Source organism: Acinonyx jubatus, chromosome A3 (assembly GCF_027475565.1).
Source record: "Acinonyx jubatus isolate Ajub_Pintada_27869175 chromosome A3, VMU_Ajub_asm_v1.0, whole genome shotgun sequence".
NCBI lineage: Eukaryota > Metazoa > Chordata > Mammalia > Carnivora > Felidae > Acinonyx > Acinonyx jubatus.
In genome coordinates, this window is record NC_069388.1 from 21181156 (window position 1) to 21194609 (window position 13454).

The 13454-nt window shown below is 48.2% G+C and overlaps 1 protein-coding gene across 4 annotated transcripts in view; it reads left to right on the forward strand.

Moving 5' to 3' along the window:
• Positions 1–13454, forward strand: part of TTI1 (TELO2 interacting protein 1) — an 82084-nt gene that overhangs the window by 32174 nt on the left and 36456 nt on the right. The window contains exon 8 of one of the 4 annotated variants that reach the window (XM_027070068.2): positions 11325–12056. The exons of the other annotated variants lie outside the window; for them this stretch is intronic. Within the exon in view, the coding sequence (XP_026925869.2) occupies positions 11325–11508 (184 nt within the window). The 3' untranslated portion in view covers positions 11509–12056. Of the gene's footprint in view, positions 1–11324; positions 12057–13454 lie in introns of those variants that run through there. 4 annotated transcript variants of the gene reach the window in all.

Below are 13454 nucleotides of genomic sequence, written 5' to 3' on the forward strand. Positions count from 1 at the left end.
GGTACAAGTCATCCCATTCCCTGAAGGGCTGCAAGGCTGCTCAGACTGTGAAATGAGGAAGGCTGCTTGCTCCCTTATAAACCTTGCGGTCTCTGGGAGTGATGGAAATATCTTTTTGAATTGATTTATTGTCCTTTGCAATTTTTTGCTCTTGATTTCCCCAGTTCCCTTTTTTCTTTCTGTCACTTCCCCGTCACTTCCCCTAGGCCCAGAATCAGTCATGGTTTCTGGAGCACAGGGGCGCATCCCAACCAGCTTCTTATCCTCAGACATTCTTGTTCCTTAAAGAACCAACTTAGGGTGAAAATAGTCTCCCCACCCCCCCAACACACACACCCCTGGCAGTGTTCCTAAAGCTAATGGTGCTGACTTCAGGTACAACCCAAGAATGTAATAAATTCATCCTGAAGCTTCTGTGTGCCTATTACAACCAAGAGTCACAACGATCTGACTTTCACATTCTCTGCCCCATTCTACTTTTTCTGCATCCACCCCATACCTATCCTTCAAGTTGAGAACCATCAAACAGGCTAATATTCGCAATTCATTATCTTTTCATTTCTAATTTTCTTTTGTGCCGCTAAAAGCAATTAAACCTGGAATTGGACCTTGCTGAATTTTGAGTTGGTATTCAAGGTGCCTCTGGAGGAGGAAAATGCAGCCAGACCACTTGACTGCAGCGCCTTTGTTTGCTCTACCGCATTCCATTCGGGGTTGAGTCAGATGACCTCCCTCTTGCCAGGCTGGGAGGGGAGGAAGTGCAAGGTTGATTGGTTCACAAACACATCATCTGCAAACTTATTTTGAAGTCAAGGGAAAAAAACCAGTGTTGTCCTTGATCAGGAGCTGATTTGGCATCTTGATTCAGAAACTAATAAGCTCTCTAAATGGGAAAAGAAGCCTGAGACAATGGGAAACCTGGTCTCTTTGTGAGCCTCCTTACTGCAGGAAGAGAGGCGGGTGGCTGGGTACTGAGACACTCATGCCTGCAGGGACTGATGAATCAGGTCCCCTAGCTCAGCAAGTGGCCCCATCTTCCATTCAGTTGTCTGTCCTTCATTTTTCTCTTCCCTCACACCCTACATCCGTTCCAGAAGGGAAGCCTGTCCACCTACCTTGCAGAATTTCTCTTCAGACTGTCTACGTCTCTTCACCTCCAAGCCACCAGGCTAGGCCACCCTCACCTCTTACCTGAACAATTGCAGAAGCCTCCTCGCCGCCCCCCCCCCCACCCTGTGCCCACTCCTGCCCCTCTGTATTCCCCACACAGCGAGCACTGACACCCGCCGCCCACTCATGGGAGAAGGGAAGGCTGTTGTGTTTGTTGCCAGGGCCCAAGGGGAAACCCTATAGCCAGAGGGTAACAGAAACGCAGTAAAAACCAGAGCTGTCCACAGATGCCCCAATGCCCTGGCTTCCTTGGAGCTGGTGAGTTTCTGACGCGGGGTGGATGACCAGCTTCATTTGGAAGTGGCCCCTCTGTCTGACACGGCTGGTGAGGAAACAAGTGAGGGCCAGTGGCTGCTCTGAAAGGAGGTAGGTGAGCAGCTGTGTTAGGGGGGATAAGAATTTTCCTTCTGCTGTACCCTTCTAGGTTCTTTGACTGGTCTGATAATTGATACAGGACAGATTAGTGGGAGATAAACACTTTTTTTTTTTTAATTTCATATATAAGGGAGCCTTATAAAAATATGAGACCCAGGGTCACATGGGGCAGTTGAGGCTTCCTTGCCATCCTGAGGAATGGTCTAGGGGCCGGGGCTTCACAAGGGGAGGGAGCAGGGTGATCCACAGGACCTAAGATCAGGTGTTTGGTAATTAGATGTTTGCCCTGCCATACACCTAGGTTATTCTTATGAAAAGTTATCTCTGGTAATAGTTCTTTTTCTGGGTCAGGCTCCCTATTCAAATTTTTTTAGGTAGTTAATGGAGAAGTAAAAGTTTTTCTTGAATCTGCTGGGTCTTGATTCCCTTCAATCTCAAGTCAGTTCACACACCAAAGTGGCACATTTTGGGGCATCCTTCTCTGTTCCCCTTCACATGTCTGTGAGTCCATCGGGTCGGGGCTGGGGCCTCTGAGGGGCGGCCTCCCTAGCGTTGGCATGGAGACAAACTCAGCAGTTCCGTGAAAGTTCCTCTTTGTGTGCATTACGGTTGGCTTTTTCCTCCCTCCTGTTTGCTTTTCCTGGCTCCAAAGGATGACCAAGCCTGTGTTTGCTTTTTTAATTTGTCATATTAAATAGAGCCTTTGTGGCAGGCTTTTACATCCAGGCTGTAAACTCTAGAAATGGAAATTGATCAGGGGGTGGTTGATATAACCAAGGCTGTAAATGCTAAGAACAGAAACGCCATTCCAGTTTAATGCTTTTATCTAGCGAATGTGCCTTGTAAGGAGGGGCATAAATCTTGCAACTTGGGGGAGGGGTGGGGAGAGGGGTACGGTAGAACCTCACTGTATATTACCACTAGGTGTCACTGTTAACTGGCTATGCAAGAGAAATACCAGCTCCCCCCAGTCCATTTGGTTAAATAACTTCAATGGGTAACTACAAGTGAGCAAATCCTATTTGGGGTGTCGGAGAAGGGGTCAGCCTACCCACAGTTGTAAACAGGGCAGTGTCCCTGAGGGTAAGTGTTAGATTACAGATAACAGGTCTGTGTCAGCCATGCCCCTGCCTCCACCATGGCAGAGGCAGACTCAACTGATTTAAATTCTCGAGTAGCCCCAGAAGCCTCTGAGATCTCTCCCGGCATGCAGTGGGCCTCCACAGTTCTGTGCCTCCCTGACCATGGAGCTTTTCCTTCCCATACATGAAAGGAATCTGAGATGAGAGCACATACCCCAAATTTCTGTGTTTTTCCTTAAAGCCTGTACATGCTGTCAGCCTGATTCAACTCAACTCCGTTAAAACCACACTCTTTGGGCCTCTCTCTGAGCGTCCTCTGAGGCTCCCTGTCTTTTGCGGGGAGGACTCAAATCATCCAATAAGCCTTCCACCCTGGGGCTAAAAGGAACAATACCTGTTCTGAAAAAGATGAAGAACAGAGCTTTTAGGCCACTTGGTCTCCACCCCCAGTCCTGCCTCTGCCTGCCAAGCACAGGACCCAGGTGGGGATGCAGGGGGCCAGCAGGTAGTGACTGGCGGGTGCACCCTCTGATTGTACAGGAACTGAATGCTGCGGTCCTCGGTGTGGTGGTGGTCGGGGAGGGGGAACTGTGGGTGGGGGTCCCCTCCCAGCTTCCTCTGCATAGCCATTGTATATAAGGGCATGGGGCACCAGCCTTGGAGGCGGACAAACGTAGGTTCAGATCTTACTGACTCTGTGACTTTGAGCGAATGACTTCGTTTCCTTGTGCCTCATTTCCCTCCCCTGTAAACTAACGGTGGTGATAACACCTTCCTCCCAGAGTCATTGTGCACACGAGTTACATTTATACGTGAGGGAGACCACTCAGCCAGTTCAGTCATTCCATTGACCAGCTGAGGATCTGTTGCGTGCCAGGCAGTGTTCTAGGCACTGATAATAGAGGAGAGCATGAGAGAGGAGGCCTCTGCTCTCACAGGGCTTGTGTTCTGGAGGTATACTCATGTGTATATACACACCTATGTGGGATATATATAAATACATTAGATGTATGATGCTTTACATGAGTTCCTGTACATTTGGGCATGGCGTTTCTTATAAGTCTGCTTCATCTTTACTGAACTCTGAAGAGAGTTTTTCACCCCAGAATGATCTTTTCATGTTAATTGTGCCACGTCCCCCTACCACCCTCTGTGTGAGAAGTCAGGACCAGGTTCCAAGGTTCATTTACTGGCTGACTTCCCTGCTTTCTTTCTAGCAGTAGGATCCCAGCCCATCAAAGAACCAGCCGGTGCCTTCAAACCCTGGACGAACACAGACTAGCACAGGCTCGTTCATTTCATCCCCGTCAGAGCCCAGCTCCTCTCTTTACCCACACTTGGGCCTATTATATTTGAACAGATCAGGAGCCACCGAGGTGATCCGTTAGTTCAGCTGAGCTTGAAATTAGCAGCTCATCCCCTTAAATGTTGTGGGCAGTTTGTTTGAGCTTGGGCTGCAGAGCTGTTGTCCCCTTGGGTTGCACCCAGCATGGAAATGAGGGCATTCCTGATATTTTTTCTTTTGACACTTGATTAATAGTTGACAAATCCAGACCCAAGTAGTTAGCTTTCCTATTATCCATCTTTTGACAGGCATTGCTGCGTTTCTTTTCCAGGCTCATTGTTCTAAAAATACACTCAGATCTGAAGCTGTTCACTGTGCATATATAGGCATGATTTCCTGGTGTCAAAGATGAGACATCTGCCATGCAGATTATAAACAAAGTGGGTTGCTGGGTTTCAGATCTGAAGGTGGGGACCTCCGTGCTACTTAAATCAAGTGCTGCGAATCCTTTCCCTGCTTCCTTGGTGTTGTCATGTGATTGATAATTTACCAGGGTCAACCATTTTACAACCCGGTGGGAAAGGCAAGTATGGGATGTGCCTGCGCGTGTGCACGCCAATCCTACTGGTTTGGGAGCCAGGATCACCTGCACAGAGTAGATTTCACATATCAGACTGCCTGGCAAACCGGAGGGTAGCCATTTCCTCACTTTGCAGCATCCGTGGTCTGTCCCGAGCACGTAAGAGGCTGGCGTGAATGTCATGATCTCAGTCTTGAGTAAAGTAGCCAGGAAGATGGCCTTGGTTATCTTATATTATTATATGTGTGTTTATTCACAAGATTTTTTTTTATTAACGAGCCAAGTGTACCGTGTTGAAAGTTGAAAGATTGCAAAGGTGAATGCCGAGTTAGAGGGAGCCTCGCGTTGCTGCTCGGTAGCAGTGGCACCGTGGACAAGTCACTTTACTTCTCCGAGCCTCTGCTCCCTCACCTACGAGACTCGAGCAGGCATATCTGTTACCTTCCACCCAGTCACATTATTGCCAGGATTCAGTAAACTCGTGCATATTATATTCTTTAGCAGAGAATACCAGCTCATGGGAAAAAGTAAGTAGTGGTTGTTAGCATTATTTAAACTTCTTCCTGATTCCAAAAAAGACCTAGGCTATCTTGTCAATTAAGTGTATGCAACGACAACAAAAAATAATAAAAGGAAAAACCCAAGGCGACGCCGGGGCCGAGGTTAACATAGAAAGCGCACACCTAGAGCTCAGCACCCTTGCTGGAGATGAGCCTTAAATGTGGCTCTCCTGTCCATAACAGACAGCAAAGAGGGCAATGTATATGTTGTGCAACTTCCAGGCATCCCTGAAATAAGAAAAGAGGGAGAAGAGGGCTTTGTAGAAAAAAGCACAGCCTTCCTTGGTCCTGAACCCTAAGAAAATTTCTCCATGGGTCATCTTAGAAGAACACTGAGTACTGTTGTGACTAATATCTCTAACGCCCTTGCAGTGAATACACAAGTATACTTCCTAGAGCTGTTTCTTCCCTGCATCCATCAGCAGAGCCTGCTGGCTTAGCGCCAAAGCGTAGGTTCCAGGAAAACAGTCTTGGGCGGGGGAAGGGGGTGGGGGGGACAAAATAGGTAGGCTGCTACAAGATAGCTTTATCTTTCAGGGTTTGCACCTTTGTGGTGGGGGGTGGAGGGGGAGTGCTGAGGAGCAGGGAACACCGCATGTGGCCTGAGTCAGCCCCCTTGGCGCTCCGGCACAGGGCCGCTTTGAAATCTGCGCACCTAGCAGCGGCTTCGTAGCCAGGGGGATCCAGGCCTGCAGGGGGCCTGGAGGCAGGAGAGGCAGCCAGATGGAAGGGGCTGCTTTTAAATCCTGCCCCAGTGGGATTTAAACCCTTCTAGGTTCTGGCTTATTTTTGAATTGTCTGTAACAGATTGGTCCTCTCAGTGCCATATCTTTTTAAATATGCACAAAGCGATGGAGTCATTCCACTGCATTTATGATACTTTGTCTTGTGGTACTTTAGGGGTACGATTAGCATTGTAAGCTTCTACTGGTGTTTATGGTTTTAAATCCCGTCCCCATTGCATTTAAATATTTTTATTACCGGTCTCTGTGTGAGGATGCGAGATGGAGTTAGATCGATAGATGAATGGTTTTGAACAGGTAAATATAGTTAAGTCTAACGAGTACATATAGCTGCAAAGGTAATTGGTAGTATTTATTTGGAGAGTAAATCGTTGCTCCAAGTCATAATCCTCCATTTCCAACATTTAGAAACAAAAAACGACCTCCTCGCAGGAGAAGATAGCTAAATTGAATAGCAAGAAAGGACAGGCTTGAAATACTGGTTAACCAATGAACCGAGACCCATTAGAGTAAATTACCGAGATAGAAACATCACCCCACTGCTTGCTGGCTAGGACACGTCGACACCCTGAGCATCCATTTGTTTAAAAGGAAACACACACAGCCTCATTTGTAGCATCAGCATGTACTGAGTCGTGGGAGAAGAGATGGCCAGAGAAGAAAAGAGTGTGGAGGTTCTGCCAGCGAGGGAATAGCAGGGAAGCTAGAATAACTTTGTGGGTGTGCCCACTTTCCGACGAGTGAGTTTATTTTCTGATTGCATTTAGTCATGGCTGTGTAGCGACAGCCTGTATCATGTTCCTAAGGAGACATCCCTGAATAACTTCTTTAGAAGCCCAAAATAAATAAATAAACAGATCACAAAGCCACAAGTTCTTTACCACTGGCACTTATGCAGACAGCTCCTGAGAGCATTTTATAAATCCAGAAGGAGACAAGGAGCAGCAGATCCCTCAAGCAAGTAATTGACAGAGAAAGAATAGCCTGTCACCCAGGAGGGCTGGAAGCTCTGCATTTCAGTTACAGTTTATTTAGCTCTACTGGGCCTCGATTGGCTGGCGGTTTTCTAGAGCGTCTTTAGAGCAGACGTCGTCTAGACCGAGGGTACACCCTGTAATGTTTGCATCCGCAGCAGAGGGCTTTCTTTGGGGTTTTGCCACTGACCCGTTGCCCATGCTTGAGGACCACTGTGGACTGCTGGGGCTGGAAGGGGCCATAGAACCGATGTTACTCCGAGAAGCAGCTTGCCGTGCCCTCCTCGAGTCCTTCCCCAGCCCCACCCCACATGGGACGCCTAGTGTGGTCCTCTCCACAGTACACTATGGGCCTCTGTGATTAGTCCGTTCTCCCCACCCACATGGGGAGCCCCGAGGCCAGAGCCTTTGTCCATCTATCATTGTATCCCAAGCACCCAGCCCGGCGCCTGGGCTGGAGCAGGTGCTGGGAAACATTTGGCAAACCACAAGGAGATGGTCCCCAGCCCCTGCTGACCGGATTCTGGTAGCACATTGCTTATGTCCCCAGGCCACCTCGCCCCCTGCTTTGTCACCGGGAGCGGTCCGCTATTGATCATAAAGGAATGAGCCGCTTCTGTGGGTTTTGGTGTCTGGAGTTTATTAGGTACTTGCTGATGCCCGTCAATTGTAGATAGGGCTGGAGTGCGGGGAAATGGCTGCCTGCATGAAGCGAAATTCAATAAAACCGCATTTTAAGTGAAAAATCAGTATAAACACCAGGCTTCTTTGCCATGGAAACAGAGGTTGCTTAGAAACTGCCTAACGGCAAGTTCTAAATTTTTTAAAGTCAAGTTATCATTTAAGCTACACGGCCCTACAGGTTATTGAGAGATAATCACTCGCCTCAGGACACTCGGAGGCATGAGGCACAGCTGAGTGCCTCCCGAAACTCTGGGGACCAGATAATCTCTTGATAACTGTGCTCCCTGGAGCCACTGATTTGGGCCTAGGGGAAGGAGAAGGAAATTTTTGTTCAGGACTTAAATGGTGTACATATATTTTTTTTTAAGTGTTTCTCTTTGGGTTTGAGAAAACGTGGAGCTGGCCATTTGGCATGTTCAACAGCCATCTCTGCCACGTCTCACGATGTATTAGGAACATTTTCCGGGCAGTTGCCCCAGTCTCGTCAAAGCAGAGGTCCTGTCTTTGTCTTCTGGCTTTGGATGACGCACAAGGGCTTTTAAGGTCTTCAGCTTTGGGCTCTTCACTTTCTGGGAGCCCCTGTCCCCAGCTCAGGATGGGCAGGAACCAGCCCCAGGACAAGGTGGTACCAGAGTTTGGAGCAAAGCTGGGCCACTGAGCTCTCAGACAAGACCTGCTGGATCTCCGCTCGGCTCCCAGGGCCTTAAAGTGAACAAGGTCCAGGTTCAGAATGTGTGTCGGTGTTTAGAGTTCAGCAGGCTGCATGTCTTTGGCCGAGCAAGCGCACAGCTACACCTGCCAGCACCTGGTTGCACAGCGTGGTATTCACTCCCAACCTCAGGCACACAGAGGGCAAAGAATATTGCATTCGCTTCTTCCTGAAAATAACGGGCAAAATTAGAACACCATCGGCTGAGAACTGGGACCCCCACCAAGTCAGTAGGAAGGAAATTATGAGTGAAACAAAAGACAAATGTTTTGCCCTTTTCAGGGTGTCTGAGAAGGTTCTGTGGTGTGGCGGTGCTGCTAAGGTTGGTAGTGATAATTATTCCTTAGACACACACATACTGTCTGGAAGGAACAGTGTTTTCATTGTATACTTCAAAGTGTTTTCCTGCCCCTCATCTCCCTTAGAGCCTCGCACCAAACCTGTGAGGAGGGTGGGGGTGGGGGCTGTGATCATCTTCCTTTGGAGAAAGAGGAAACTAACTTGCTCCAAGCCGCAGAGGCAGGAGAGGGAACTTGCATTGCTGCCTGCCATTCTGGGGAGTCCACCCATTTAATAGCTAAGGAAAGAGACTCCAAATAATTCTCCCAAGAATTTGGCTTTTACTCAGTAATAGAAAGTGAACTTCGTATGCACGTTTTCTTTGCCTCCCTGTTAGTATCTTATTTACGAGTTCTCACAGGGTTGGGTTAAGCATCTGACTTTGGCTCAGGTCATGATCTCATGGTTTGTGAGTTCGAGCCCCGTGTCAGGCTCTCTGCTGTCAATGCAGAACCCACTTCGGATCCTCTGTCCCCATCTCTGTCTCTGCCCCTGCCCCACTCGTTCTCTTTCTCTCTCTCTCTCTCCAAATAAATAAATAAACTTAAAAAAAAAAAAAAAGCGCGTTTTCACAGGGCAAAGAGAGTGGCTTCTTTCTTTTTCCTTTCCTGCCAGAGAATACAACATCCACATTTAGCATGTTAAAAAGGACTCAAAAAGAACATTGCAACGCTTTCATGCCATGTAAGTCAGAGCCGAGCTCTGACTGACGTGGGCTGGGCTGGGGCACCACTTCGCTGGGTACTGCCCGGATCAGAATACTCCTTCGTGTGCCATGCTGTAGCTTGAGAAAGTGTTCTAGTCCTAGAAGGAGAAAAAAAATCACACGAAACCATTTGCATTCTGACAGTCTTTGGCACCAGGGAAACCTGTCAACTGTGTCACGTGTAAATAGAAATCAGCTTCCCATTTTTGGTGTGTTTTTTCATAATTTCCCTTGCCACTCTAATTATCAAAGATATTTTTGTTTTGAAACAAAAATTGTCTCCCACGCAGGCCCCATCTCCTTTCTGCGGTGAAGTGGAAACAGTGAATTGGAATATTCTAACCACTTCTCCAGCAACCACTGCTGAGATTATAAGCACAAGATTATCCTAAGTAAAGGAAACTTAAATTGTCTAGGCACAGACCAGGCCAAAAACATGTTCAAAGGGTCCCCTCCCACCTGCCTACCTTGCCTCCTTCGCAGGTGTCTATTAAACCCAAGGAAGAAAGCAAGACTGGCTTCCCCAAAGTAAAAGCCAGATCCCCTGAGGGCACGGTTTTTCAGATTAACAAAATTAAAAACAGGATTTAGCTCCACTTAAGTTCCCATTTGATGCCCACCAGTATGGGAAAGGCTCCTAGGGATGGGCATCAAGAATAAAATGTGATCCATCAAATAGATACTATCTACCCTATGACTGGGTAGATAGGGATCGCATGGGCTAGACGCTGTGTAGGTCTGGATCTGTGTCTTCTCATTTAAACCTCAGCAAAACCCTGAATGAAATACATCCCCAATTTTTAGAAACAAGGCATTTTTAGAGACTGAGAGCAAGACAAGTTGAAAAATCTCCCACGGCCACATAGCAGTGGTGCCTACGACAACATGAATCCTATTGGTAATGTTCCCTAGTCCTTCCTTGGTGGTGAGCAGCTGGCCCCTCCTTTAGATCCTTTTATAGAATGTAATTTTCCAGAGAGATCTGTCATCTTAAGTCATTAGTGTGCAGTGTAATAGACCACTTAGCTAAATACAAGAACCTGTCGGGTGAAGTACTTGTTGAGAGCTTACCATGTGCCATCCCAGGTGCCCAGGTACAGAGGTGAACCCAACAGACATGGTCGTTGCCCTCAGGGGCTGTATTGTGAGGAAGGAAGATGGACAGTGAGTGCTGGGAAGGGTGTCCTGAAAGAGAAAAGGAGGGGGCAGCCACCTAAACAGAATGGTCCAGGAAGGTCATCTTCTCTGAGCATGTGCTCTGTGGACTGAGGTGGGGAGGATGGCTAACGGAGCTGCCCAACTGAGGAGGACCTTCTCCTCCCTGAGGTTGAAAAGCCAGAACCTGAACCACTGTGTCAGCCAGGGGGATGAAATTTATATTTGGACTGCCCAGTGTGGTGGTCCTGGGCACATGGTTGATCATTCAGAAATGGGATATGAGGAGATAAGAGGCAAGGGTGTGGCCCCAGAGTTCAGCCCAAGTTGAAAAGCCTCACCCTTCGTGGGCATAGGGTGTTAGGTGGCCCTGTGTCCTTCAGCTCTGTCCCTGTCATGTGGAGGACACCAGTGCTCTGCCTCTAGACTGGCCTGGCTCTGTCCGTTCCTGCCTCAGGCAAATAGCTGGGTCTGATCCCTTTATGAACATGTCCAGACTACCAAGAATCCTTGGCTCTTGGTGGCCAGAAGAGGCCAGCTACCCAGTTCAGCAGCAAGCTGGGGGGCCAAGGATGAGGACCCGGAGACTCAGGAGTGTGGGCTTGCCCTGTGAGCCTGAAATGAGGGGTGGGCCCCGTCAGTTTTCTTTGAAAACGTCTGCTTGACACCCCAGAACTTAACTGGATTCTTTGCCGAGAGCTTGTTTGATGTCAATATTGTTCTGCTCAGACTAATTACTTCTCTGTGTCAATGGATATGAAACTATACACTTTGGGACCATCCTAATGGCCCTGTCTTATGAACTAAAGTGGGTTTGCTGTGCTATTCGAAGGGATTTGATGTTATTACCAGTTTCATCTCAAATAGCCCAATAAGCAGCCTCTTCCGTAGAACACCGGCCTCTGTCCCTTCTCTCCCCTCCCTCGTGACCTCAGCCCACCATCCCTTCTGTCTCTCCACAGAGTTTTCCTCCACCTGATGAAGGTAGACCCGGACTCCACCTGGTTTCTCCTGAACGAACTTTACTGCCCGGAGCAGTTCACACCTCCCCACCCCAGCCTCCACCCTGTGCAGCTGCGGGGGACCACAGGACAGGGCAACCCCTATGCGGCCAATGTGCTCCGCCTGCTCCAGGAGCTTCAGTGACCCCACACACATACACCTGGATACAGCAGCATCCCCTGTCCCCACATGCGGGGCCGACCCCACCCTGGCCCGAGGCGGTGGCACGGCAGCAGAGAAGACTCCGAAGGTGGATTAGACAGCTGATCGATTTATAAATTGATCGATCACACAACTGCTTAGAAATTGGATTGAAGGAAAGTAGCTGACTGTTATTTATATTTCATACCTGGTGTTTTCAAATGACATTGTCTGGCAGCTCTAAGGGCTTAACTCCTTCGCTTACCATCTCCGAGGCCCCAGCTGCCTCCTGGGCCGTCCCCGCCACATCCTCCCACATCGGAGAGCCTCAGGACAGGTGGCGGGGAGGGCCTCTGCTGCGCACCGAGTGTGTCCCCCGGGCATCTGACGACCATGTGGAAGTACCACGCATCCAAGACTCTTCAGAGCACAGCCCTGCATCACAGACACGTGCACGTCCTCTCCTCAAACAATGAGCTGGAGGCAGCTCATTGTACCTAACCTGTTATTTGGAAGAAAATGGAATAAAGGCACCTCTTGGACGAACAGTATGATCAAGAGCTCACTTTAAAGTTTGTTATTTAAATTGGGTGATTTTTAAGAAATGCGTTTAAGTTCTTAAATGGATAATGCGGAGCCCTGGTATAAAATCCAAGCAGCACAAAACAGAAACAGTGAAAAGTCAGTCTCCCCTCCTTATTCGCCAGACATCTGGTTTCCCTCTCCAAAGACAAACACTCTTTTTTTTTTTTTTTCAACGTTTATTTATTTTTGGGACAGAGAGAGACAGAGCATGAACGGGGGAGGGGCAGAGAGAGAGGGAGACACAGAATCGGAAACAGGCTCCAGGCTCTGAGCCATCAGCCCAGAGCCTGACGCGGGGCTCGAACTCACAGACCGCGAGATCGTGACCTGGCTGAAGTCGGACGCTTAACCGACTGCACCACCCAGGCACCCCCAAAGACAAACACTCTTGACAATTTTTTGGATACCTGTTCAAGAAGAGATTGATTATTTTTTACTGTTTATTATGGATAATAGTATACAGCAAGCCCTGTGTACCCATAACCTTGTTGGACCAGTCACCAGCACACAGCCAGCCTTCTTTCATTGCTACCCTCGCCCATTTACCTCCCCAGCCCATCCAGTCCCTGGAGTATTTTGAAGCACATCTCAGATGTCCTATCCAAACCTTTTTTTTTTTTTTTAAGTTATTTTTGAGACAGAGACAGAGTGTAAGCAGGGGAGGGGCAGTGAGATGGGGAGAGAGAAAGGATCCCAACCAAGCAGGGTCTACACTGTCAGTGGACAGAGCCCGATGCCGGACACAAACTCACCAACCCTGAGATCATGACCTGAGCTGAAATCAAGAGTCGGATGCTTAACTGTCTGAGCCAGTTAGGCACCCCCAAACTTTTTTTTTAAACATAAACCCCAAAAGCATCATCACACCTAAACGAATCAGCAGTGACCATTTCATGTTGTATGCAATTAGATGTTTACATTTCCCCAGTGCGTTGAATCAGGATCCAAATAAGGTATATACATTCCTGTTATCTGTATGTCCCTTCATAAATCCCTTTTAATTTATAGATCCCCTCTCCACCTCTCTTTTCTTTTCCCGCTAAGTTTCTGTTGAGGAAATAAGGTCATTTATCCTACAGCATTTCCCACAGTCTGGATTTACTGATTACATCCCCGTGGGGGTCATTTCACAGGCTTCTCCTGTCACCTGTATTTCCTGTAAATGGGAAGGCAGAACAGGAGGCGTGATCCGGTTTGATTGTTTTCATTTTTGTTTTTGGCAACACTCCCCCATAAGTGGGATTATTTACTTCCATCAGGAGGTGTATAATATCTGATCTCTTATGAGATTGGCAGTCACTGGTGATCCTCGCCTGGATCCACTCACTCGTTAGGGAATGCACAGTAGTGTTGTTCAGTCCCAC